The 27,398-nt window shown below is 38.3% G+C and overlaps 1 protein-coding gene across 4 annotated transcripts; it reads right to left on the reverse strand.

Moving 5' to 3' along the window:
- Positions 1-1,218: 1,218 nt before the first annotated feature.
- DDX4 (DEAD-box helicase 4) lies at positions 1,219-25,410 on the reverse strand. 4 transcript variants are annotated; one of them, XM_063295650.1, is made up of 21 exons: positions 25,280-25,410; positions 24,873-24,995; positions 23,431-23,494; positions 20,358-20,405; positions 18,798-18,872; positions 14,093-14,152; positions 11,404-11,493; positions 11,051-11,131; positions 10,591-10,626; positions 10,154-10,201; positions 10,006-10,050; positions 9,745-9,887; positions 8,791-8,943; positions 7,999-8,153; positions 7,171-7,300; positions 5,799-5,965; positions 5,227-5,372; positions 4,670-4,769; positions 2,456-2,726; positions 2,247-2,354; positions 1,219-1,628 (listed from the first exon to the last, which is right to left on the reverse strand). In XM_063295650.1, the coding sequence occupies exons 2-21, from the start codon at positions 24,966-24,968 to the stop codon at positions 1,548-1,550; spliced, it is 2,097 nt and encodes a 698-aa protein (XP_063151720.1). In that variant the 5' UTR covers positions 24,969-24,995; positions 25,280-25,410; the 3' UTR covers positions 1,219-1,547. The 4 variants fall into 4 exon arrangements, with proteins under 4 accessions (XP_063151720.1, XP_063151721.1, XP_063151723.1 ...); XM_063295651.1 differs by lacking the exon at positions 25,280-25,410 and adding an exon at positions 25,174-25,267; XM_063295653.1 differs by lacking the exon at positions 20,358-20,405.
- Positions 25,411-27,398: the final 1,988 nt, after the last annotated feature.

Raw genomic sequence — 27,398 nt, forward strand, 5'->3', positions numbered from 1 at the left:
TCCACCTGCACCTGTTCTTGAATGTGGAGATGTAGCCTCCACCTGAAATTGAAGTGGAACAGAACAAGAAATTCCCGTTATCCAGGAATATGTTTTCAAACAAATGCTTCCAAATTTTCCCTTTTAACCAGATTCAAGTGGTTCTGGGGTGTGTGGTGCTAAAGACAAAACCTCTGGAGTAAAAGGAAGAAAGGCAACCTAAGAAAACCTTTAGAAAACAGGTTAGCTGCTTTACTAAAAATGTCCTATCAAAGTTGATCATTAACCTGAGCAAATAAAGAAATGGACAGAGATCTAAAACTATCAAAACTGAGCAAAGTAACACTGAAAAAGAAAAAAAATAAAAGCTACCTCGTGCTCTACCTGTAGATTTCCTGCCAACTTCACCTTACTAGTTCCAGTTCTCCCAGGACTTCTTGGGCTTTGGGCCTGGATTCCTAGGCCTAATGAGCTAAACTCTATTTTTTAAGATCTTTGCTTCTGGGGACTCTAGCCAAGACTGGTAAAGGACAAACTCGCATGTCATTTCCTCTTATTTAGAATTACACCCTTCCTCTTCCCACAGAGGACATAGACTGTTAAGTCCTCAGTTGGCCAGACCACTCACTGTCATCAATTACTCCAAATCTTCTCCACAAGTCTACTTCATCTTCTCACATATGTGAAAAACCTCTTTACATCTTTTTCAAGTGCTCTGCCTCAGATACATCAATTTACTGAAAAATTACCTGTGTCCCTGAAGAATCAACTGAAGGAAAATCCACTATAGTGGTGAGCCACTTCAGTGCATCAAATTATTGCCTGGAGTTTCTCTAAGGATCACTTCAAAAATTTAGCCTTCAACTTAAATTTACCAATTATTAAAAAGTACCTGAATAGTTCCTGTCCAGAAAGCAATTTAAGCTTACGCAGAGCTTGTAAACTTAAGAAATGAATGATGACTCAAGCTCCCAAAAAAGTTTGGTTGCAATAACCAGCATGATCAAACAACATATGGATTTGAGTACAGCTGCCCTGTGAATGCAATGTAATGCAAACCATGGAGATATTTGTATATTCTCAAAATTCTGATGTAATTCAGAAAGGAGTATCATGTTTAAAACAATGTTTCATGGCACGTTTTATGTTAAAAGTACTTATTTGGGAGTTAAATCAATGGTTTCAGGTAACACTCTGCCAGAATTGAGCTAAATTCTATAAAATCCACAGCACAGGACATGATTACAAGTTTTTATTAATCATTTTTACAATCATTTACAACAGTCCTTTACAACAAATTGTGTTACTTCACACAACCATTAAACTTACATTAGCTAAATAAGTCAAATGCCTGAAACCCACCTTTCCTGAACATGGGAAGGCAGAAACGTCAATGGTTTCTTAAACATGTTATAATCCTAAACACATATACCTAGAAGTAAGTCCCACTGAAATCATAGACAATCAAGTAAATTTGGTCAGGATCCAGCCAGGTTTCCCCAAAACTACTTTGTTTGGAAGATTTAGTATAACACATTAGGAATACTGTTCTATGATAAAAGGTAGATTTAATCCCAGGACTCATCTGCTGCACTTATATTTGATGCTGCAAATCCTCCACTGTGATGATTGTCTTTGCCACGGAAAACCTACATAAAACAGAGTTGAGATTTTAAGATGTAATAAAGAAAATTGTAAGTTACAGGGAGAAAGCATGCTATGTGGTTTATTGTCAAATTCATATTAGAAAGTACTTTTCAGACCCTTGCTATCCAGAGATGGGCAACCTTCCAGCATTTATTATAAATAGCCTGAATTACAAAGAACTATGAAGCCCTATTTCTGTATTGTGATGCTCACAATTAGCTTCCATTTAAGTTGTGCATAAAAGCCCTAACAGTTATTACGGTTTTCCATCAGACCACTAGGTCAGTTAGCCCAGTGGTTTATTTCTCAGACACAAGAATACTGACTACAGTTTATATATTCATACTTTACCAGACTATTTTAACAATCTATGTGTAAAGAACCTTAACAAGTGGTTATTTCTACCATATATCACTTCCCTTATTCTATCCTTTTTCTTGTAATGTTTGCTTCATCATTTATCCTTATTGCCAATACCCACGGCCACAAATATTGCTCTCCCTTGTCCTAGTTTGATTCTGCTTTTAAGGATTTCTGAATATGTTTTGGAACCAGGGGTCTTTCAAAATTACAATGCCTAACCAATGTTTAGGTAAGAATCAATTTTATTTAATATTTACCTTTCGGGAATCAACAGCTGCAAACATATTTCCCTTTGGGTTACTAAAACCAATTCCACCTGAACTACAAGCAATTTCTTCTAACCATGCTGGAACTTCTTGTTGAGCCTTGAACAGGAAAGATCACAGTATTACATATGTACTATTTTCTATTTACTATTGTCTGTTTAAAAACTAATTAAAAATTAGAGAAATGAAAGACAACTTACATCTACAAGCACTTTGATTAGAGGCTGTGCAATAGCACTGTCTGACTGAGGATCAAAGAAAGAAATTGCTTTGCCTGTATTACCACAACGCCCAGTTCGTCCAATCCTATGAACATATTCATCAATTGTGGAAGGGAGATCAACATTTATAACATGTTGAACATTTTCTATATCCAGACCTCTTGCTGCTACAGATGTAGCAACAAGAACAGAGCATTTGCCAGAACGAAAATAACGAAGGGCTTCTTCTCTCTCTTTCTGCTCCCGATCACTAAAAACAACAACAAAAAAAACCTTCACCCCAATTTGCAAAGATATGTTAAGAGATAGATCTATCTATCAAAGTGGAGGGTAAAACTAGACATATGTGCATTGGAAAAAATAATAAATATGCCATTCAAAGCTCTACTCTGTATGAATGAGAGAATAAGGGTATCCCTCTGCAGATTGAAGTATTTTAGATAGTGATCCAAAATTTGTGGTAGTCTACTGTACATTGTTCTGGTTAGAGATTACTTAGTAGTTTAAAAACAACTTGTCTTTACCTTTAACTGAAAACACAGAAAGGGGATGACAATTTAAGCATTTCAATAGCTCTATTGTTGTACTGTCCTTTAATGAAAGAACAACTAAAGCAGTTATGTGTTTTTACAAAAGAGCAGCTGGGGAAATAAAAGGCCATATATAGAGGAAGACAATAAAAAAAATTCTAGCAAAACAGTGTGACTATCTAAGATGATATTCTATGAAGATGTATTTAGACTTTACAAAAGAGTTGCAGAACACAGAATGGAAATAGAGTGCCTCAAGACATTCCTTTTAGCAGTGACCCCTGAAAAGTTTGCTTGCTTGCTTATTAAATTCAATGTGAAATTAGTGTCAGTTTCCTTTTCCTTTTTTTCTTTTTTGGACTGTAAAGCCAGTCATTGTAAAGCCAGTCATTCAACTGTAAAATGAAAAGTTTGCCTTTCTTTTGAACTAAGCATGACTCTAGGGGACCACATGGACACATACATATAGTTTTCATGATAGTAATATGAAAATAGTTCGCTACTAGGTTCTGGCTCCCACCCCTGCCACCCCCATAATCTCGCCTATATCCCTGGATTCCCTGAGAGACTCCTGTCCAAATAATACCAGGTAGAACCTGCTAAGATTTTTAAGATGAGTCAAAGTCAGCTAGGTGGTTTACATTAGCAGATACATATTTTGTTCCCTTGGATTTTAACAGCTTTTTTAAAAAATAAAGACAACTGTTTTAGAAATCCCCACTTGTTTTCAATCAAAACTTTCCATAATACACTACTTGTATATAAAAATTCCTATCATGTACAAAGCCATTCAAATGCATTCTTTTTTTAAAGTGCAATTTTCCCTGTGCCACTCTGCTATATAGGTTTTCCTGACCCTGGCTTTTTCAATGCATATTTAACTGTTGCCTTTTTAATATACCAAGTCATTTTTATTGGAACCCTCAGTCTTTTTCAGCTGAATCTGCCATAAGGAAATGGAGATTTATATAGATCTTAGAGACAGACAGACATATATAGCTAAAACAGTATTTTAGAAAAATTTACAGTCTCTCTCTCTCATGGAATTCCACATTGTTGTTTTACTACTGGCTGAGAACAATGACTTTCATTATTTATTTTTTGCAACCCATTAGGGAAGCCTTTTTTCCTATAGGGTATGGTTTAAATATTCTGAAAGTCACTAGATCATGGTTTATTTTGGTTTGGATAAGGGGAGGCACCGCTAGCTTCCTTACTCCGCCTGCTGCTTTAAAGATTATTTTAAAAGTAAACCTGTTTATCTCTGTTGTAAACCGCCCAGAGTCCCCCTTTGGGGATAGATGGGTGGTGGCAAAATTAAATAAACAAACCAACAAATAAATAAACAAATCCTTTCTTTCTTCAAAGCACCATGTTCCTAAGAATGTGTCTGGATTCTACTTAGATCCCTAGGCACTGTCAGAAAAGTGAAATTTGAATAGTTGCAGCCAAGTACTTTAGGAATGCTCCCACCTATCCAGAAAAGGGCAACATTATATTCTGAGGACTAGTGAGAAGAGACAGGAAGCACAATCACCAATTTAACCTCTGAAAGCATAACTAGCCAATTTGTGAATAGGGAGCCATCCCACAACAACCATTTTGTTCTCAAAATTTCATTTTGAAATGGCATAAAAATGTTGCCTACCCGCAATTTACTCACCCATGAATACTCGTGGTTGCTATGTTTTCCTGGCAAAGGAAGGTTGCAAAAAAATCTGCTTTTTTCTTCGTTTCCACAAACACCATAGTCCGTTTATCACCTGTAAGAAAGCAGAGAGTTAGTATTTCACTCTCCTTCAAAAATATGTTCCAGATACTTCCGTATACATAGCATACTCCCCTCCAATTTTACTCCCACCACATCATCTCAGTGATGATGACAGTTGGTCTGAGAGAATGTGACAGTAGCCCTTCATCAAATGGAGTTTCTCTATGGTTCTGTCACAATTAACTGACGTGGCTTATTGAGACAACCTTGCTTAGAACACTGCAAACTGCTTTTAGCTCAGAAAATTTATTTCTTAAAAACTAATGGACCATTCCCAGAACTGTACAACAGCTGGTCAGGAGATGAAAAAGAATGCTATGAAAATCCATAATGCACATACTTACTACTGACCAATACTATGCTACACTACACACTTGGCAGCCCTGTATCAATTTAATAATCAGTAATATTAAAAAAAAGAGCTTATTCAGTTACAAGGCCTCAATTACCTATGTCATTAAGAATTTCAACAAGCTTATCTCTCTTGTCATATTGAGTCACTTGAAGTATGGTCTGCTGAACATCACTGCATGCTCCTCCCACTTGTCCAACAACAACAAATAAGTACTCTGTCTTCAAAAATTCTCCAGCAAGCCTTTAAACAATTAAGTAAAATTAAGTTACTTTGAATTAGTGCATCTGGAGGGAGAAGGGACAAATAGTTTGGGAAATAAAGTGTTACACTTAATAATTTTTTATACTTAGTAAAACTGCTACTAAAAATAAATGTATTAGTAGCCACTTCTATAAATACATACTATTTAAAATTACTAACACTTTTTGTCCAAATATGCACTGTAAAAAAACAGGCATCATTCCAAACAATTAGTTAACTCAGAACATACTCCTCCTATGAAGAGTCAGTTCCTCTTGGATTAAATAAAGTAGGTGTTTAAAAACTTGGCAATTGAGATTCAGAATTTTATTGAGGTGGCATTGTATTTATGATTTCATTCTAAGTAAGTAATCAGAAATTTACATTTTGTAAACTGTATTTTTAAAATGAATTGCTAATACAGACCTTTGGATTTCATCAGGGAACGTGGCACTAAACATTAATGTTTGGCGTTTGTCTTTTGATGGCATGCCTGGAGATGAAATTAATTTCTTTATATCAGGGCCAAATCCCATATCCAGCATACGATCAGCTTCATCTAACACCAAATATTTTAATTTGCTCAGCCCAATCTTTAAAAAACATCAGACAAACAAGTTAATCCAAGAAAAAGAGAATGCACAATTCTATTTTTACATGACAGCTGCAAAAACTCAAATTAGCCCCCAAATTTATATGGGACATTTTACATCTTTCCCCATATCCTGCTTTAAAGGGCAATATAGCCTAATGTCACACAAATCATTAATTATACCTAGATGCTGCTAAATTAACATCTACAACTTAACTACCATAAAAAGGTAAAGGTTTCCCTTGACGTAAAGTCCAGTCGTGTCCGACTCTAGGGGGCGGTGCTCATCTCCGTTTCAAAGCCTTGGAGCCGGCGTTGTCCATAGGACACTTCCGGGTCATGTGGCCAGCATGACTCACGGAACGCCGTTACCTTCCCGCCAAAGCGGTACCAATTAATCTACTCACATTTGCATGTTTTCGAACTGCTTGGTGTGCAGGAGCTGGGACAAGCAACGGGAGCTCACCCCGCCGCGCGGTTTCGAACCGCCGACCTTCCGATCGACAGCTCAGCGGTTTAACCCGCAGCGCCACCGCGTCCCTAATTAACTACCATAGAGCAACAATATTTAAGAGGTATCAGTCTATCATCTATGAAAAGAAATGCAGCAACCAATATCTTATTTCAGTTACATTGGTAGTAAAGACAGTTGTGCTGATGGTTTTTGATACTGTGCATTTATATTTCTTAAAAATGAAAGTATTCTGGGAATGGTCAAAGTTTGTTCCTATCAATAATTCAGATGCTTCTCTCCCCTTCTTTCATGTATCTATCACGCTATGATCTTGTGTTCCCTATAATTTTACATGTCCAACATTTCAGATCCAGTACCAGATCTATTAAGTTAAAGTAACTTGTGTGGTAGGATTGGCAAACACCATGAAGACTCTGAAGAGTCACTGCCACCACAGATAATTCTACATGAATAATCATATGCTCCCTAGCTTGAAAAAAACTGAGCACTATGTTACAATGGCCAGAATCTGTTCTCACCCTTCTAGTCTTAATACCAGCAGTATTTTTCACTGGCCTGATCATATATGAAGTACCTTTTTTGTGAATCAATTTAGGATGTGTTAACTCATCCCCATCAGCTTCTCAGAAAACCTTGTTTTAAACTGTATCTGACACTTGCAATAAAGCAGTGCTAAGTCTTAAGTTTGAACAGCGGTAACATTTAAGAAAATAGTGACACAGAGATCTTACCTTTTCTCTGCCTATGATATCCAAAAGTCTTCCTGGGGTAGCACACAATATATTACAACCTTGCATTATCTGATTAATAGTATGGCCCATTTGTATACCTCCATAAACCACAACAGGTCTTATACAAGTTCTAGTTAACAAGAAAATATACATTACATTTGTCATGCAGTTAAAAATAGTGAATGCATCCCAATGTATTACTACTAACTTAACCAAGGCCTTAACAAATCTCTGTAATATGGTATAAGAACAACAGCCCTAATATTGCATTAGCTTTGGTTTGAAATATTTAGCTATATTTTAATCCCCCAGTGCTAATATTATTTTAAGATATATATATATAACATAGGAGTACAATTATGTAAGAATGATATAATAATCAATATTCATTCCTAGTCAGATTTGCCTGTGTACTTTTCTCCAGCCCAGTCTATGGTATTAAAAAATTGTGAATACTTATCTGTATGCAAGGATTTCTAAGTAGCCACAGTTATGGCTTTAACTTTTTGTATTTCATTTAATAAATAGACCAAGCAGGCTGAGGAAATCAATTACCAATCAAATGTTTCCTTTTTTGCACATGAATCAGCAAACACTTTGGTTTTTCCACAGAAAGTCAGAATTAAGTTGGAAAATTATTAAACCAAAATAAGCAGCATCCAACTATATCAATCTGAGACAGCTTCCCAATGGTCACAACCATTGTTAACACCTTAGAAGCTAAATGTAGATATATACTGAATAGATGTGTATATACTGTACATTACTGTAATTTATTTTTGGGTGGGAGTGCTCTGCCATTGTGATTTAATTTGCCCAAATACTTACCCATATGAAAATTTTCTTGATTCCAGAAAGATTTGATTTATCAGTTCTCTGGTTGGTGCTATTATTATACATTCTGGTTCTTGTTGCTCTTTGAATTGACTAGCAGTCACTCCATCTCGCATCATGTGAGCTAAAATTGGTATAAGAAAAGCTGCCTAAAAGGCAAATATATTACAATTGAGAAAATCTGCACTTACAAAAGTTAAATAAAGGTGCATTTCTCTAATCCAACCTTAGCGATCTATAAAAAAAATTAAAAATTGCATTAAAATATAAAGGTCCAGCATCTACTTTCAATCATGGAGGATTTTTCTACTTTTTTTAATGCCAAGCAAGTGATCTAGTTATAAATCTCATTATTGTGAAAAGGGGTTCATAAAAAATACTAAGAAAACCATGCAAGAAGAAAGATGGCATTCATCTGAGACAGTACTAAAAGAACTAACCTGAAGTCAACATTAAGAGTTCTCTATTAAGAGAACTATATAGCAAATATATCAAATCTCTCAAGAATATTCTTATTTTTTTGTATTTAAGATACAAAAATAACTGAATAACTTCAGTTATTCAATGATAAGAAACTAAGAATATATCAATTTCAATTTAACAGTTCCATTAATGAAAATATTTCATAAATGAAAACTGCAGCTGAGCTGAGAGTGAAATATTCATACAATGGACCAAGTTGGTAACTAGAAAACTTTAAATGTTGAAAACCAAAAATGATAAAATACTAACAAATCCACCCAAAATTTCTAATTCAAGTAACAGAATCTCGTATTTTGTACTTACTGTTTTTCCAGATCCTGTTTGTGCACATGCCATTAAGTCACGTCCTGCCAGCACAATTGGAATACTGTATTTCTGCACAGGAGTAAGTTTAAAATATCCAGCTCTGGCTATGTTCTTTATTAAGGTTTGACACAGATCAGCTTCTTCAAAGTTCTAAAAAAGAGCAGATTAAACACAAAACTACATTAAGAAAACCAAAAATGTAATTTTAAAACACTCAATAGTATGTAGCAACTTCAATATATTTTGTGCGTTATATCAACCCATATCCCCAAGCATAGATAGCCTCATAAAGGAAGCCAGAAATGAAAGGTAAGCCAAAAATTCGTAACAAAATCAGAACAAATAATAATCAAATTTTCTGGTTATTTTTAATAGCAAGGGAAGTCTGGCCACTAATTATATCCTGATATTTTCATTTTTAATCAGAAGTCATTGGCAATAGGTATTTTCTATTTAAACATTTTGTGCTGCCTCCAAGGAAGTGCTGGGGACACAAGGAGGGCAGGTGGGCCAGTGGGATACGCTGCACCAGGAGATCAGTTGGCACCTGAGGAAGGAGGGAAGGCGCTGCGAAAATCAGGGAGAAAGATGATTAGGCTGCTGAGGGAAAGGAGGGGCAACATTGGGAAGGTTCGGGGTGGGCAGATGGGACATGCATGACTAGAACATTGGTGGTGGAAGCAATGGGACGAAAAAGGTGGGGGCTGCAAAAATTTTCTTCTGGCTTTAAAACAAAACATTTTCCTACCTCATGCACAACCTTTAATTGGTCTCCCCCACCGTTACTGACATAAGTTAGGTATCTTGTTCTGTTAACCAATTACAAAGCTTATTGATAAAATTTGAAGGTCAGATGAAAAATGTCTCTATCATTTAAAATAATTGCTATGGCATTTCTGTCCCTTTCTTCAGCTCTTTTAATTCCCACAAGAATTTTAAACATTCACTAACCAATATCGCTGGTGGAGGATCAAGCCCTGAAACTTCCACAAGAATATGATCATATTTATCAAAATTTATTCCTGTCTGGTAATGCGCGAAGATTGCATCTTCAACATCTGGTGGTGGTGGTGGTACATATGTTACCTTTGGACCTGCAAATACAAGAAAGATTTTCTGATTCTCAGAAGTTCTACACGTGGAGCAAAAAGCTTATTATCTGCTTTCAGTGATGGACTACCCCATTAATTCATTCATTCCAGTATAACTTACCTGCACTGTCACCCCTTTCTGCATCACCATCTGATTTCCACATGCCTTTAATGATGAAATTAAACAATGGTTTGGAAGAAGAAGAAAAGTCAGAACATAAAAGGAAATTACAATCATTTTAAAACTTGCTTACATTTAAAACACCTACTTTTTCCAGAAATCACATTTACTTCTTCATTGCTTCCTTTATAACCCCCTGTTTAAAAGAATTGTTAAGTTACATGACTGGTGATAAAATAACTTTCACACTATAGCAGAACTGAATTTCGAAGTTATATGGGAGCTATTATGGATGATTCTCAAACTAGGAATTTCAAATGAAAGCAGAAAAGGAGTGTTCAGAGGTATGTGTGTATGTATGTACTGTATGTATATATACACACACACATAGAGAAACATCATGCAAGTCTAGTGTTAATTCTATATTTCAGAAAATCAAGGAACTGAATTCACAAGCGTTATCATCCTTCTCCAAATTGTTGCCTTGCAGATGCCAAAGTCATGCTTGCTGAAAATAACAGAAGTGTAATCCCATGCATCCAGAGGGCAACAGGCAGCACATAACCTAAAGCAAATTATTTTTACCTCTGCTTCCAAATCCTCTTCTAGTTTCAAAATCACCTGAAAAAACACACATATTATTTTAATAATATTGTGATTATGAATGATTGAGATAAACAAATTACCATCTTCGTAAGTTTACAACATTCACGTAAATTGTTCTGTACTTTAATTACTTTGGCAGAGCCTTTATTTATTTGTCATATTTTTTTTACCACCCATCTCGTATTATGACGACTTTGGCAATGTATGGTCAATGATGGAGAGAACTGTAGTTGTGGATACCAGTTTTCTCTTTCCAAATTCACAAAAAGCTTCCAAGCTGTGCTTATTTATGACCTCTCCACTTTTCCAATGTGTTGCATTTTTAAATATATCAACTACCAATAATGTTGTAGACAGAATTCAGATCAGACTACAAAGTATGTGTGTGTGTGTGTGAAAGAGAGAATAACAGGGGATAAATTTTCACTTGAATTTTTACCTGATGTAGCACCAAACCCTCCTCTTTTAAAATCTAAGCTGACAGAATTCGGTTTTCCATCTTGCTTCTCATTTACATCATCTGTTATAATACAATCAAAGATTTATTCAATTTTACATGCTAGATTTCTCCATGAAAAAGTTGTTTCACTATATTTAAACTAACATACCATGTTCTAACAATACTCAAACTATCAAGACTCTAAAATCCATTCCAATACTTTTCTATTTTTTTCAGCAGGCATATTTGTATACTTTTTGTAAATGTTTCTTAGGTACAATACTAATTTCCTTTCATTTCTAGAAATCTCTGGCTCAACCAATGTCTGAATTATTCCAGACATTAATACTTACTTGTAAATTGCCCAAATCCTCCTCTACCACCTCTGAATGATCCTCTTCCAGGTCTACGAAGAGCACCAACACAATTCATTCCTTGAAAACCTAATTTGGCGGGGGGGAAAAATCATTGCCTTGAGGAAAATTAAACAAAAATGAACAATGGTAACCAAACCAGGTTTAGTTTGTTAAATGGAGTTTGTAAACTATGCTTTGTGGGTTAGTATTATGTATAAACTATGACGCCATAACTTTCTTACAAGCTATGGCTATGCACAGTGTGAATCTGCCTAATGGCTCACTTCAGATATGATGTCAGGCCAAATGTAAAGAAGCTTTTCTAAGCCCACGTAAGTTAACTAGTTGTAGTTGTAGACACCACTTTACACTCACAGACCCCAGCACCATGAAAATGAAAATATATGAATACAAATATTAGATTAAAAAAAAAATTGGATTATAAGAAAGCTCAAAACTATTCTGTGTTAACCAAATCACTAGTTATATTTATGGACTTTTGGTTAAAATGTGGTTAGCTAATCTGTGGCAATGCCATGAGAATCCAGCCAGTGTAGCTGGTTAATGATTAAAAGCATTACAGGTAGTCCTCGACTTATGACCATTCATTCAGCGACTGTTTGAAGTCATGTTGCAGCGCCCCCCATGATCATGTGATCAAAATACAGGCGCCTGGCAGCCTGCCCACACTTCTGACCACAGGGGTGCTTCAACTCCCCATCTATGCCCTTTTGGCCCCCTGCCACCCTAGCTGACCTTTGTCGTCTTCTTGCTCCCACTGATGAGGCATGGATGCCATGGCCCTTTGTGAGGCAGCTGCTGGCTGTGTGAGACTTTCTTCCTGAGGCCCTGTGCAGTGGTTTCCTCATGAAAACTCGGAAAGAAGGCCTTACATGGCCAGCAGCTGTCTCGCGAAGGGTCAGGGTGGCCATGCCTCATCAGCAGTGGGAGCAAGATGACGACAAAGTTCAATTGGGGTGGTGAAGGCAACTGCGGCTGGGACTGGGCTGGGGTGGCTGCAGCCTCCCAGCACTGCAGCTTGGCACCATGCTGCTTGGATGGGCTGGGGTGGCAGGGGTTTCCAGGGGCGGCTACACTCCGTGCTGCAGCTCAGGAGCTTCTTGCAGCCCCAGAGCCACGGCACACCAAGAACCCCGAGCCGCAGCGTAGCAAGCAGCCCCAGAGCCGCATGGTTCTGGGGCTGCTTGTCACCCTGCAAGGCAGGGTGCAGGGCAGCCAAAAGGGCAGAGATGAGGGGGAGATAGGCAAGTACGAGGAATTAAAGAAGAGGCAGTCCCTTACCTTACCAAGGCTTGGGGCTGGGAGGGACCAAGCCAGAAATGGCATGGATCAGGGTGGGTCCTTGCCTAACCACCTGTGGAATTCACTTAACAGTGGCATTGGGGATTGCCACTGCTAAGTGATGCAGTCTCATGACATCTTGTTTTACAACTGCATCATTTAGTGACAGAAATTCTGGTCCCAACTGTGGTCACAAGTCGAGGAGTACCTGTATTCAAATCTATCTAACTGGGTAACTCAGCAATCCAGCAATCATATGCCACTCTGTTCTGTGAACCCAACCACTGTCCAATATGGTAGAAAAGGGCCATGTGAGGACACAGTTTCAAACATTTAACAAAGTACTACCTTCCACCCCAACATGCAAAATGGGTATTGCAGAGTCAAAACATGTGAGCTTCTTAAAAGAAAATGTAAGACAAAATTATAATAAACTGCAGTGCTAGCACAAAGATTGTTTTTATAATTAGAGTTTGTTATCTAACTTTCCTAAGTAAAAATGTAAAAATAAGTTAGTCAAGAAAACGAACTGGAAATAATACCAGACAGTCCTCAACCTATGACCATTTGTTCAGCGACCGTTCAAAGTTATGACACTGAATGAATGGTGGTTACCAGTGGTCCTCAGAGTTCCAGCCATCCCCTGGCACCCCTGCAGTCACATGATTGCGATCTGGGTGTTTGGCAACCTGTTTGCATTTATGACTGTTTGCCAAGTGCCCCACCTCAGAAAGTCAAGGGGGAAGCTGGCAGGGAAGGTTGCAGGTAACTGGATAAGTCTCCTCCACTTGCATCCCCTCTCTCAGTCCTTCTCTGCTCGCACTTGCACACCCCCATGCCACCTCCCTTACCAGTGTCACACCTCTCACACACACCCTTGTGCTCTCCCAGCACCATGACATGCCTCCCACACATCCTCCCCGACCCTCCCCCACACCCCCCCTCACCCAGTAGCAGCCATTTACCTGCCTGCTGGCCTGGGACTTACAACTTCCTGCTGGCTTGCCCACTGATTTTGGTTGTAGGAAGCCAGCAGGAAGTTGCCTCGCCTAACAACCATGGGATTCAGTTAATGATGGCAACCAGGACTGCAGGGACTGCTGTCACTAAGCTATGCAGTCACACTTTAAGACTGCATCGCTTAGCGATGGAAATTCCGGTCCCAATTGCTGTTGTAAGTTGAGGACTATCTGTATTTACAGATCGGTGTGGGTTAAATAGTTGTGCCAGATGCACCAGAAAACTGTATACAAAAAAGCAAAGAAAGAAAATCCCATCAGTCACCACACAAATGGTGACATTAGAGAAATAAATGTATGCATTTTCTACATCTCATATATTTAAAGAAAGTTTGTTTCCAACCTAATAAAGGAGAAACTCTTACCACCTCTCCTTGGGCCCCATTTGTTTGACTGGCTCTGGCTGTCTTCCTTATCTGAAATTTCTTTCATAGGAACAATTAAGTTTTCTGTTTAGCAGGTACTTTTAACATCTCTAATCATTTTCGAAAGCTTTCATTTATTTCAATTTATTAAGATAAACAATAAATGCTACTTCCTACCACAGAACTAATTATGCTCAATGTTCACTCTCTCACACTTAAGCAAGAAAAGCAACAGTGAATTTTCTAACAAGGTAGAACATCTAGCCAACAAGTTCCTTGAGTACCCATCTTGGACTGGAGAGATTAGGTTCATGTTTCCATTCAATCATTAAGCTCAATGGGTGACTTTTTTCCTTCATATACAAATCAAGGCAGCAAACATACCAATACTCCTTCTTCCCACAACAACCACCCTGTGAGATGAGTTGGGCTGAGAGAGAGTGACTGATCACCCAGCTAGTTTTTCACGCCTAAGGCAGAACTAGAACTCAAAGTCCCTTGGTTTCTAGGCCAGCACCTTACCCACCTATACCAAACTGGCTCTCTTGACCCACTTAGGTCAGAACAATCTTAAGGAGGATAAAATGAGGGGAAATCAACTTCAGTTCTCTACAGAAAAGGCAAATATTTCTTTTATCAAATAATAGAGTTCAACACAGTAGGAAAATCCTTCTCAGACTATCATGTGATATCCTGTCTTCCCTTCACAGTTCAATGTAGCAAACACAGTACCCTTTCCTGCAACCCTGTGAAGCACATTGGGCTGGGAAAGAGTTATGGGCCCAACAAAACCCAGTGAGCTTCCTTAGCAGAGACAGGACTTACTTTTGACTGTCTCCCCAGACAATCAATATACATTTGGCATAGAGCAAGTTAAAAGCATGTTGAGAAGTATACAGACAAACCAAGAACAGGTCCAAAACTGGAGTATCATTTTGTACCCTTTACATACCCTAGTAGTTATCAAAACTCCAGAATATCACTAAACGTCACTGCATTATAAAAATACAGGAACCATACTAATAAAGGGGAAAAAATTGCTAGTAAACATGTTTTAAAAGAATGAAGAAAATTTCCTAGGTTGGTAACATAGCTATATTTAATACGACTATACTGCCTATCATAATGGACATGGAATATCCTGAATTCAACTATAATTACTGTTTTAGCTGTGATAAGTCTAACGTTAGATGCATGTTATCTAATGATATTCAAAATTTAATTAATCATTTTACTTCATAGAAGAGGGTTAGGGTTAGTAACTTATTGGATTGTAAATTATTACTTGATACAGATTTGCAATCTTACCTCTCTCAAAACTTGAGCATTTTCTTTCTTCAATCCCATTTCCTAGTACAGGTAGTCCTCAAGTTACAACTGCAATTGGGTCCAGAATTGCTATCGCTAAGCGATGCGGTCGTAAAGCACGATGTCACATGACCGCATCACTTAGTGACGGCAATCCAGGCAGTCCCGGTTGTTGTTGTAATCCCATGCACGTGGGTCACTAAGCCGGAAGCAGAGAGAGTCTCAGGTAAAGAGTGCGGCAGTGCTACAGGAGGGTGGGGGTGGCCCAGCGCAGGCTGCATATGAATTAGGGATGGGGATGCTGCGGCATAGCATATGCTCAGGAAGGCCAGGGAAACAGCATGCAGTGTTTGTGCAAGTATGTGTGAACATAGGAAGGCTGGGGAAAGGGGGTGCGAGATGCGTGCAAGTGAAGGAGGAAAGGAGTGCATGGTGTGTGCAAGCAAAGAAAGGCTGGGGGTGGGGGAGACTTACCCAAGCAACTTGTGACCTTCCCTACTGGCTTCCCCATTAACTTTGCTTGTGGGAAGCCAGCAGGGAAAGTTGCAAATGGCAATCGTGTGACCACAGGACGCTGCAATCAGTCGTAAATGCAAACTGGTTGCCAAGCACTCAAATTTTGTTCATGTGACCATGGGGGCACTGCAACGGCCAGAACTTCAAGGACCAGCTGTAAGTCCCTTCATTCAGTGCTGTTGTAACTCTGAACAGTCGCTGAACGAATGGTCGTAACTTGAGGACTATCTGTATGACTAGAGAAAATTAATACAGGTAGTCCTCACCAATCCGTCGTTTAAAGGCCATTCAAAGTTATGACAGTAGCCCAAAAATAGATTTCTGACCAGTAGCCCAAAATTATGATCCTCATGAAGCCTCCGCAATCACATGACAAAGGTTCAGCCATCCAGGAAGGGGCAGCCATTTTGGGCCACACGACTGCCCTTTGTTACCAGGAAGTCATCTGGTTATGATGCTGGATTTCTGAGGCCCATGTGATCACATGCAGGTTCCCCTTGGTCATGTGATCGTGTGACATCCAAGGCCTTCACAGCAGGCCTGGTCACGTGGTCACACGACTTCCTATGATTTAGCAGCCAGTGTGCTTTTTATTCCTTCATTGCTGCTGTGTGGAGGCCAACAGAGGGAAGCTTGTGTGCGCCTTACTGTAAAAGAAAGGTAAGTACTTTTTCCATGTAGTACTGTATTGCCTTATGCTTGCCTTTAATTTCTCAGTTTTTGTTTAACTTAAGTAAATTTGTATGGTGGCATGCCTGTTCCATCCTCTGCCTAATTTTTAATTATATTTAACAATACTCGTTGCTGGTTTACTGTTTTCAAAACAGTTCTTTATTTCAAGATTTTCCTTCCTTTACAGTATTTAGCAGCAGAATGCAGCTAACTACAAACTGCTGTATCTAGTGTTTTACTGCTGTAAGGTAAGCATTTTATTTACTGTATTGTCTTAGTCTTAGTGGCTGTTGTTGATCTAGATTTGTTCTATTTCATTTTATTTTTACTATACTGTATTTGTTTTATTTTATTTTAATTTTTTTTATTTTAATTTCTTTTCCAATACTTTGGAAATACTACAGTAGTACTGCATGTGCAAAATAATGTTGGGAGTCCTCAACTGCTTTCTCTGCTTTCTTTCTTCAACAGCTAGAGTCCCATCTACTTTCTCTGTGTTTTCCAACATCAGCAGAGGACCAAATACTGTATTGCATTTATTTTCCCAAAAAATGCAGCAGCCCTGTATTTGTTCCTCTGCTGCTGTTAGAAAACACAGAGAAAGCTGATGGGAATGTTTTAAAAACTCCCATCAGTCTTCCTCTTTTACAGTATTTTTATTCTCTTTATATTTTAAAGAGAAGTCAAAGCTGCAGAGTTTACTACAGCAGGAAAAAAGGTTACAGTATAATACAGTACCTTTAAACCTGTTTAGTACTGTACTGTAGAACAAAGATTCCAATGAAGAGCTTACAGTAACAGTTTTTAATGAACAACCAGTAATATTAACTGAAAATAACAGTAATATTAATTGAAAATACTACTACTGTAGCCACAGAAGCATTTCCATAGTCACGTTTTGGTGGAAAACATATGACACTTCCCGCCCAGTACTGCAAAGTCAGTCCTGATTCACTTAGTGACCGTGCCATTCACTTAATGACCAAAGGAAACCACAAGCCCCAATCTTGATTTGCTTAACGGCCACTGTAAAAAAGGTCATAAAAATGAGTCTGGACTCACTTAACAACCATTACAACTTACAACCTAAAATCTGGGGTCAGTTGTGGTCGTTAAGTGAGGACTACCTGTATAGTAGATGTTAAACAATGATATTCATTCTGTTTTCAAACTATAAGAATTTAGTAGTCACAAGCAACAATATTTCCAAAGTACTACCCATATTATCCTTTTTCCTGCCTTATTAATGTCCATTAACTATTGTACATTAATTTATCTTAGGTCACAACTACAGTATTTTCTGTGCAGAAGATGTATTTGTTCTGACATATTTTTTGTTCTAGACTTGAAAACATGTACATATTGTACATATTGTACATTCTACATTCTTTTCCATGTACACCAAAACAACGTAAGTTAAAACGGAATACCGCCAGTTATTTCAGATGAAATAGAAGGAATTAATTACAGAATACGGATCTACAAACCATCCTGGGCATAAAGCATTCCATGCAGAAACAGCCGGTTTTATGAGTTTAATGGCCACAATGAAATGTACGTTCATAAGCAGAACTTTACTTTAAAGATGGACTCTTCCATGCAAGAGTGGGGGCAGAAGCATAAAAAAGCCAAGGTTGATGGATTTCCCTGGTGATACCCTGCAGGGACATTCACAACAGTTGAGGATAGGCAGGAGAGGGAGGATGGGTGAGCCAATGGGACATGCTGTGCTGTGATATCAGTGCAGCTGAGGGGAGACAAGGAAGGGAAGACGCTGAGAAGAAGGGTGGGTCAGCACATAGGACATGCGAAGAAGAGGAGTGGCACACACCAGCCTAGCCCTGCTCACCCAGTAAGATCCTCCAAGATCCCTGCAGATTTGTTTAGCTCAAACTGTGGCCAATCTGAAACAGTTCAGCAGACCCAGTGGAATGTAATGTTTCATGTTTGAAACAGTGTTTTCAGTTTCATACACCCCTACCACATAAGTACAAATGCAAATGTATTCACTTTATGATTTACACTAAATAGTGTCCTATTTTTGACAGATGTACATTCCCAAACTTTAAGAAATCAGCTCCTTTTTCCCTTCTCCAAGGTATTTTTAAATAGGGAATATTTTTTAAAAATTATTAAAATATTTGAATTGAATTTTAAATACTATCAATAATCTTTTTATTAAATAACAAATGAATATTTTACAGTATACCTCTGTTTCCAAAAATTCTTCCACTTCCAAATCCACCTCTTTGTTCCTCTTCACCATTAGGTTTTTCTCCAACACCTGATAAAAAGAGTAAATAATAATAAACATTTTTTATTGGTCAAATGCATTTCTAGTCAGTTTCTTCACACATGTACTGTAAACAATTTACAAGATAGGTCCATAAGTATAATTGCTCAGCCTCACAGCACTCTATGGTCTGCTAGCTTGTAGTTCCACAGAGTTGCTTCTGCTTATTTCCAAGTAAATTAGGGTTCAATGGATGAGGTTTCAATATTGGTAAAAGAGGACCTAGGTATAGTCACTTCCTGCACTGACTACGTTTACTTTTCCCATTTACCCATCTGATGTGGCCCCCAATACACACCATAAGACCCATCTGTGGCTCTCATATTAAGATGGATTCTGCAACCACTTCCTGTATATGAATTATATGTATCATTGCTTTTAAAGTACGTTTTTACTTTTTATACACACACGGATCTTCACTGTGTGAAGTGAAATCTCAGTATGGTGAATAAGCTGCTTGGTTATATTAATCTGGTGCCATAATCCATGGTTTGCAAATCACAGGGGCAGTATTTACATTTTTAGTACACTTGTACTAAAATTAAATGAATATTATGTTTTGGATGATATGAGAGCATAGAGTATAGAAAGTTCAATTCAGAAATAATCAAACCATAGTTAAGATTCATTGTAGATTTTTACTATTAACTAAACTTTGATTTATTACTAGCAAGCATCCCTTGAGTTCATGCATTCCTTCCTTGATATAATCAATTATTGTATTCTTTGTTTCATGGCAAACTTGCTTGCAAAGCTAAATTTAGTGTACTTCAGTGTTTTAATGCAGCCTGGGCTCACACACTGTGCTACACTACAGCATGGTTTGATGATTTTGATTGTATATTCTGTAAACCTGGACAATTGTGATTTATGCAGCCATACATGAAGGCAGTCTGTAACTTGGCAAAATGCCTAAATTGGCAAGGCCTTGTTTTGAAACATACCCAGACAGACAAACTGACACCACTGTATTATGAAGATGCAAGTAATAATTTGGGTATTTTAGTTCTTCACTGTGACGCATATAATAAGAATCTGCATGTCATGTCCAGTATTTCTCTCTCTCTCTCTCGTATAAGTGTCTGGCCTATGTAACTACCGAAGACTCATAATAGATGATCATTTGTCAAACTTTTTCATTATCATCTCACTGTATGTAATAAAAAACATATTGTGTTGCTGTTAGTTGCCATCAAGTCGTTTACAACTCATGGTGACCCTATGTATAACAGAATGAAATGCAGTTTGGTCTTGCACCATATGCCTGACTGTTCCAATGTTTGCATCCATTGTTGCTGTAATTGTATCAATCCATCGCATTGAAACATAAACCATCTTTAACTTCCATCCCTCTCTTTGAACAGCATTTTGCCTGATAAGAAATAGCAGTCAGATATGCAAATGTGCAATATCTGTGCATGAACATAAAGTTCTTTTTCTGTAATTTAGTTAAGAATGCACCAGCATATACTGTACCTCCAAATCTATGATCCCAAGGGACTCTGTTTTCAGAGGAAAAGCTTCCTAAAAATAAGTGATTTGTTTTAGCGTTATATGAGGTGTGTAACATTATATGCATCTTGGCATTGTAATCTAAACCATTTGGAGGATCTCACTTTACTATATGGAAGTATGATTTAATGTTAACAGATCTGCACAGGCAACCAGCATAACAAAATAACTGATACAGAACACAATTTTTCAATTACCAAATTTCAGAACTAATAGTTATAGCTCTCAGGAGTTTAACACAGAGACTATAGTACATATAAAAATAATCTACACAAAGAAGTATGATGCAATAATTGCAGAGGAAATTACTTTGCATTTCTAGACAAAAAACATAATTAGATGTATCAATCCATTACAAGCATTCCCAGAGACTTGGATAGTATCTCTAATACTGTTGTGAACTCAACTGTCACAAAATATTGTGCAACCTTTCAAGTTCTCAAGGATTGCTATTCAGATACAACTTAATATCCATTGCTAAAATCCATGTTTAGCCAATGTGTTTGGACTAAGACTGGGAAATGTGGGCTCAAACAGCCATTCCACCATGATTTTCGGAAAATTCTGGGTCAATTACTCAAGTCTCAGATTAGCCTACTTCATGATGTTGCTGTGAATATACACGGCAGACCATACAAACAATCCTGAACTCTTATTGGAAAGTCAGGATATAAATATAAATGAAATACTTCAAAGAAAGTCCGACTGTGTTTCAAGAGGTTTACCAAAAAACATGTTAATATTCATTGTTTGAACCCAATTTTTTAGTAGCTTCAAAACTCCATAAATCTTAAGTATACTGGAGAAGGTGTTAACAGGGGCTGAACCAGCAATTCAGTATTATAAAAATTATACAGATACTGTACACACATTCACAAACATTCTTACAACTTGTATAAGATACAAAAATGTTGAATAGAAAATTTGAGTATACTATATTGTAAAATCAATAGCTTCTGGTTTTAAGAAACAAAACATTTTATACAATTTAAGGACTCCATTCAACAATTCTTTTTTAGGTACTTCTCAACAGATGTTTAAAAAAATTGGTTGTCATCTTTCTTATACTGGAGATATATTTGAAGGAACATTAGTGCATGAGTTTTAGGCATATCCACTAGTTGCTCCTTACTAATCAGACATTACTGCTCTGAACCAAGTTCTTACAATGGAACTAAGATTTAAGGATGTAAATGTGCTGCTGAATAAAATTATAAAAATTTGGAATTTTGTCTATTTATGAAGAATTTTGGATACATAAAGCCTGAACTGTTGCAAGAAAAGGGATTGTTTTTATGGAAGGACATGTATACCAGATTCTAATGGATGGCTCACAAAATTGTCAGCTCTTAACCTTTGAACTGGCTTTATATTATGGAGAACCAAGATCAGACAATATGATCCCATGTAATTCAGGTTAACTCATTGTTTAAATATAATATTAATACTTTTATAGTCTAGAAAAGCATTGCATTTTTCATTACTTAAACTGAAACAAGGCAATATTAATTTTTCTCCATCTTTTCCTTTTTTAGTTTCTACTGTTTTAATTTTTAGGTATATAACTTAATCATTTAAATGAACTGAATTTATTAATTTTGTTCTTAATTTTATTTCTTGCTTTATTTACATTACTTGCGCGACTGTACTATTAATTTTACTGGCTTTTAAAAAAATCCTTAGAAAAAATTCCCCTATCAACATCTTTAACATCTTTGCCTGTGGCAGATAGGACTTGTCAGATTCTTTGCTTTATATCCAAACCTTTTCCCCCACTTTCCCAATCTTTATCATGAGACAAGTCAAAGGCCAGACATTTATTAAACCAAAGATATCCATTCACAGAAAACATGAGCAAATTCTGTTTCTTAAACTATAGCCCTTTAACAATTAAGAATTCCTTCAAACCTCAAGTTCTATCAATCTTGCCATCAATATTCCAATCTTACAGGAGTATTGGATAGATTGGTTTAAAATGTTATTCTATTTTTCTCTTTAGTAACTCTTTAAAAATTGCCACCATATTTTAGTAAATTAACATTGATTATTGAAAAGTGTAAATTGCATCTAAAAATTAAGAAATAATTCATTTCAGACCTTTTTGAAAGAACATTTCCCCCTATGTTCTCACTTTTATCCTAGGAATATCTTTGGAGGGCTTGTTCTGCGACCCCTCCCATAATATGTAGCAAGGGGTCACCTGGAAGCAGACCTTTTTAGCAGTGGCTTCCTGACTTTGAAATGCCTCCAGCAGAAAGGTACACTAGTGTCATTTTTATTCTCTTTCTGCTACTTTTATTTTTCTAGGCATTTTAATGAGCTGATGCTTCTGTGATATTTCTTATATCTTTCCTTCTGATTTTGCTTTTACTTATTTTGTTTGAATATTGTTTTGAGATTAATGGAGAAAATATACAAATGTTTTAAACAAACATTAATTCAATAAATGATTTGAACAAATCAGACATTCTATTTAGCAACAACTTTTCTTGCACCACAATTTACTCTTCTCTTGATTATAAATCACAGGACCAAGTCTGAAGGCCCCACGGGTCCTCTTAACAGCCTTAGATACAGCTCCAAGAAGTCTCTAGAAGTTGTAATTTGGATTGTGATATAAGAAAATTAAGATCATTTTTTGTGATGGTATTTGATTCTAATCAGAACTGCCAGTGAGTCACTACTTTTGGATGTACCATCCCTAAGACACACTTGAAGACTAAATACATCTCTTAGCACACAAAACATTACACACCTTGGGTACTTCCTAACTGATCCGATTAATTTTCCTTCAGCCAAAATTATTTCATTTTAAAACTGAAAGGAAGCAGCACAATTCTTGCTAGTAATTTAAATACCATCAACACCCCTGCCAACCATCTGGGCCCAGTGTGTACAGCTGGAATTATGAGTGTCACAAAATGACTATCATGGCCATGTTAGATACTAAGGGCCTACAGTTATTAACAGTTCAATTTATTATTTACAGCCATCTTTTTTCAAAACATATATCCTTATTATATTCCTTAACACATACCTGGCAGTTTTACACTCTGACTGAAATTGCATGAGGCCTCATTTGTTCTTATGGGTATGCTGCCCTACAACATGAAGTAAAGAATCAGACCACATGGGAACTGTTATGTCAAGAAGTTTCTAAAAATCAGTTAATCTCGTAAATATAATTCATCCATTTGAGCAGGAGTTGGCTTTTAACATTTTGAATAATTGTTCCCTTAACTACTCTAGTGTTGGAGAAAAAAATTCATTAACTATTACCCTTTCTCTTTCACTATCAACCTGTGATTACTGGCAACAAATGCAGTGGCTTAGAAATTATGACTAAAAAAAATCTCATTTAATTGTAACTGTCCCATTTAAATAAACATGGCTCAGTCTCAACTGAGTTGCACAGAATTATAATCTAAATCTGTACTCAAGCAGGTTGCTTTACAATAGGAAGCAGAGAAAATATCTTTAATTAATAAAACTACCCTTTGTTCAGTAAAGCAGGAGAATCAAGTGGCAAATTGAGTTCCATCACTTTAAAGTACAGAGGGGTAATCTAATGTCTGTTTGCCAATATAAAATATGCCACCCAAAGTCATTCAAACTCCTAAAATTTGAGACTGAAATTTCCAGAAAGCCCAAAAGCAGGCTTGGGAGTTCTGGGAGTTGCATAAAACCACATCTTGAAGAATCCAAGCTGAGGAAGACTGGACTAGGCCATTAAGATTAGCTATTATCACCACTTTGACTAGGTCAACCTCTAATACAAGGTTTTTCCATCAGGGTTGCACAAGAGGTCACTCAGGGTTCCCTGGGAGATCATGATTTCAAAATTAAAGAGGTAAGTTTCATTCTTTATTTTTAGTTTAAGAACCCTGTCAATGCATATATACAGGCCTACCCATGAAACAACTAATTTTGTAACTTGTGGCCTATATGAGGAGCCAGTTCGGTCTAGTGGTTGAGGCAACAGGGTTAGAAACCAGGCGATGGTGAGTTCTAGTCCCACCTTAGGCACAAAAGCCAGCTGGGTGATCTTGAACCAATCACTCTCTCAGTCCAACTCACCTCACAGGGTTGTTGTTGTGGGGAAAATAGGAGGAAGGAGTAGTAGGTATGTTCACCGCCTTATTTATAAAAAAAATAAAGGTGGAATAAAAAATAAATAAAATAAAAAATATTTGAGCCTGAATGTGCAGGGGTTCCCCAAGGCCTGAAAAATATTTCAAGGGTCCCTCCAGGGTCAAAAGGTTGAGAAAGCCTGCCCTAATAGGAAACTTAGTAGACCAGGCATTAGAATTTATTCTTTCCAAGAATGACGGATTGTTCCCTAATCTTTCTATTCCGATCGATATTCCAACCGACCTCCCATTCATTGTACACCCAGCCTCAGGAAGGTGGCGTTCATCTGACCTAAACACTGGAGAAACAGCGAAAGCCTCCAGACCTCCAACTTCCATAGCCACTTACCGGCTTCTGGAAGCTGGGCTGGAAAACGGGCAAAGCCCCACTTCCCCCTCCACTACTACGCTCTGTAATCTCCGCATCCCAGTCCTCGTCACCCATGGCGGCGCCGGCCAACTCCACGCCTTCCTGTGAAGGGAGAAAAACAGTCGAAGCGTCAAACCGAAGAGAGACAAAACGCAGCCCTTAAGATGGCCGGAGGACGCCGTTCTGCCTTATAAAGGGCCCCTTCCATCCACTCCAGCTGCCTCTCCCGCCAAAAGCAGGCCTGCCTGCCGCCCGCCCAACTCTCCCTTCCGATGCCCACCCGGCGGAGGAGGTCCTTCCCGCCCAAGGGCAACGGGGCTGCTTCTCCTTCTCCCCTCACAGGACGGCCGGAAATGGAGCGCAGAACCAGCAGCCCCGTACCTCACCTCAGCGACGCCCGAGCCTTAAGCCGACGCGGACTGAGCGCCTCGTCAGCACGTGCTCCAGCTGTTGCCGCCTAGCCCTCCCCGGCGCTGCAGCCTCTTGCCCGTTTGCTCGCGGGCGTCCGGGAATCCTCGGGGCCTGAGGTCGGGCCCCGCGCGCCGGGAAGCCTCGCCCCCGCGCCTTTCGCAACTCTGGGAGCAAATTTCACCAGAGGGCGGGAGGGGGGAAGCGGCGTGTAAGTTTTTGGCTTTGCTCTGAGCAGCGTCCGTCGAGCATGTTGATCAGTGCAATGTTTTTTCAAGAGCCTCGTCGGTGCACGACTCCTTTGGAAGACACGCCCGTCGAGTGGCATACGGCTTCCTTTGCTTTACGGGTTTGAATGCTGTTACTTTGCTTTGGGGGGGGGGCTGTCAAAATTATTAATGAAATAGCGGCTGCAGGGTTCCCTCCCTGAACCACGCGCTGACCGCTCATGAGTTTTTTACTACTGCGTGTCGTGCAAACTCAATCCCTGCAACTAGTTTTATGTTCCGTTGTGTCCTGTGATTAATTACTTAATGATTAAGTGGATTAAAATTGGATTGAACAACCGCGGATATGGTGGTTGGGCAGACATAGGCAATAGCTTTTACGAAATCATAATTGGGAAAAACCTTTTTAGTAGGAGTGGGTATAAAATAGAAGAGGTGCTTTGCTTTGAACCCAAAAGAAACGAAGTCCTGCCCAAATTCAGAATGGTCTAAAGAGCTGACTAGGGCAAGCCTGGTGTTCCCCATCCTTCTGTCCCCTCATCCTCTGCAGCTGAGTGCCAGCGTTCCCACCGATGTTTCCACTGCCGCCTTTTCCCTACATCCCCATAGCCACTACTGGGATCCTGGGCTTCAGTCCTGGTATATCCAGTGACCTGCCCTCATGTGCCTTTCCCCATCTCTCCCTAAGGCAAATCGGGGAAACCAGCCAGGAGGATATATTGCACTTGAAGCTGAGGACATTGTCAACTGAGGGAGGGGATGTAGGAAACAGAAGGTCCTGGGAAGCTCCAGTGGGCAGACTATCTTGATGGCCTTGGTTTTTTCTTGCTCTCTGTGGAACACTTTTGCCTAGAACACACGTGTTCCTTTCCTGCACCTTTGGTCCCATGTCTGGACAAACACGTGTTTTGTTTCCATGTCTGAATTAAACTTGTGTCTGTTCTGTGCAGAAGTGGAGAAGAAAGTTTTGACAGGGCTCTAGCTTTGCTTGCACAGCCTGATGACTTGCATACACAAAGGTAGATTGCTGCATATGCTTGTTCACACTGTGTGAACAAGCCAGTATACTTGCACAGGCAAAGCCAGAGCCCCGTCAGAACTTACTTTGCTGCATAAGCTGTTGGCTTGGACAAGCAAACCTGCTGAGAAAGCTCACAGCACATTCTTGCTAGCTGGGGAATTCTGGGAGCTGAAGTCCACACAGCTTAAAGTTGACAAGGTTGAGAAACACCGTAATAGGGCTTCAGCAAAGATGGATCCCATCAAAATTTGTTCCTGCTCTACCTGGACAAGTTGGAATCTGGCTCGTCCAAGCAAAAGTGAGGAAGAAAGCCTGAAGTGTTCTCTGTCTAGACAAACCTACCGCAAATTCAGGATTTTTTTTTAGTTACTCCTATGAAGATCAAATATTGATCCAAAACAAATGAAAATTGAGAGTGACTGTTTCAGACATGCAAAATTAAGCTACCTCATCCTTCCCATAAAAAAAAAGATTTAAATTTTGATAGTTTTGTTTTTGATTAAAAACTTTTATAAGTTGCAAGTCTCTATTATGTTACTACCTTTTAGGTTTAAGCTAATTTTAATTAACCTAAATGTTACTAAAATTTTATTAATATTTTAATACTTTATTTAACTCTAACCCCAATGAACCCATTGTTTTATTCATAGGAGTGGCCACATGAATGCATTTTTAATTTTAAGGGGTCACAGATCATCTGCAGAGTTTGAGAAGTTAGACTTGGTTACTCATTATCTTGGGAAGTAGTTAAGTGACTTGAAAGAAAAGCAAAATAGGGATCAGTGACAGAGGCAGCAAATTTCACACCAGTGTAGTTGGGTCACCAGCTGACTCAAGGATGAGTGGATA

This window comes from Candoia aspera, chromosome 2 (genome assembly GCF_035149785.1).
Source record: "Candoia aspera isolate rCanAsp1 chromosome 2, rCanAsp1.hap2, whole genome shotgun sequence".
In the NCBI taxonomy this organism is placed as follows: Eukaryota; Metazoa; Chordata; class Lepidosauria; order Squamata; family Boidae; genus Candoia; species Candoia aspera.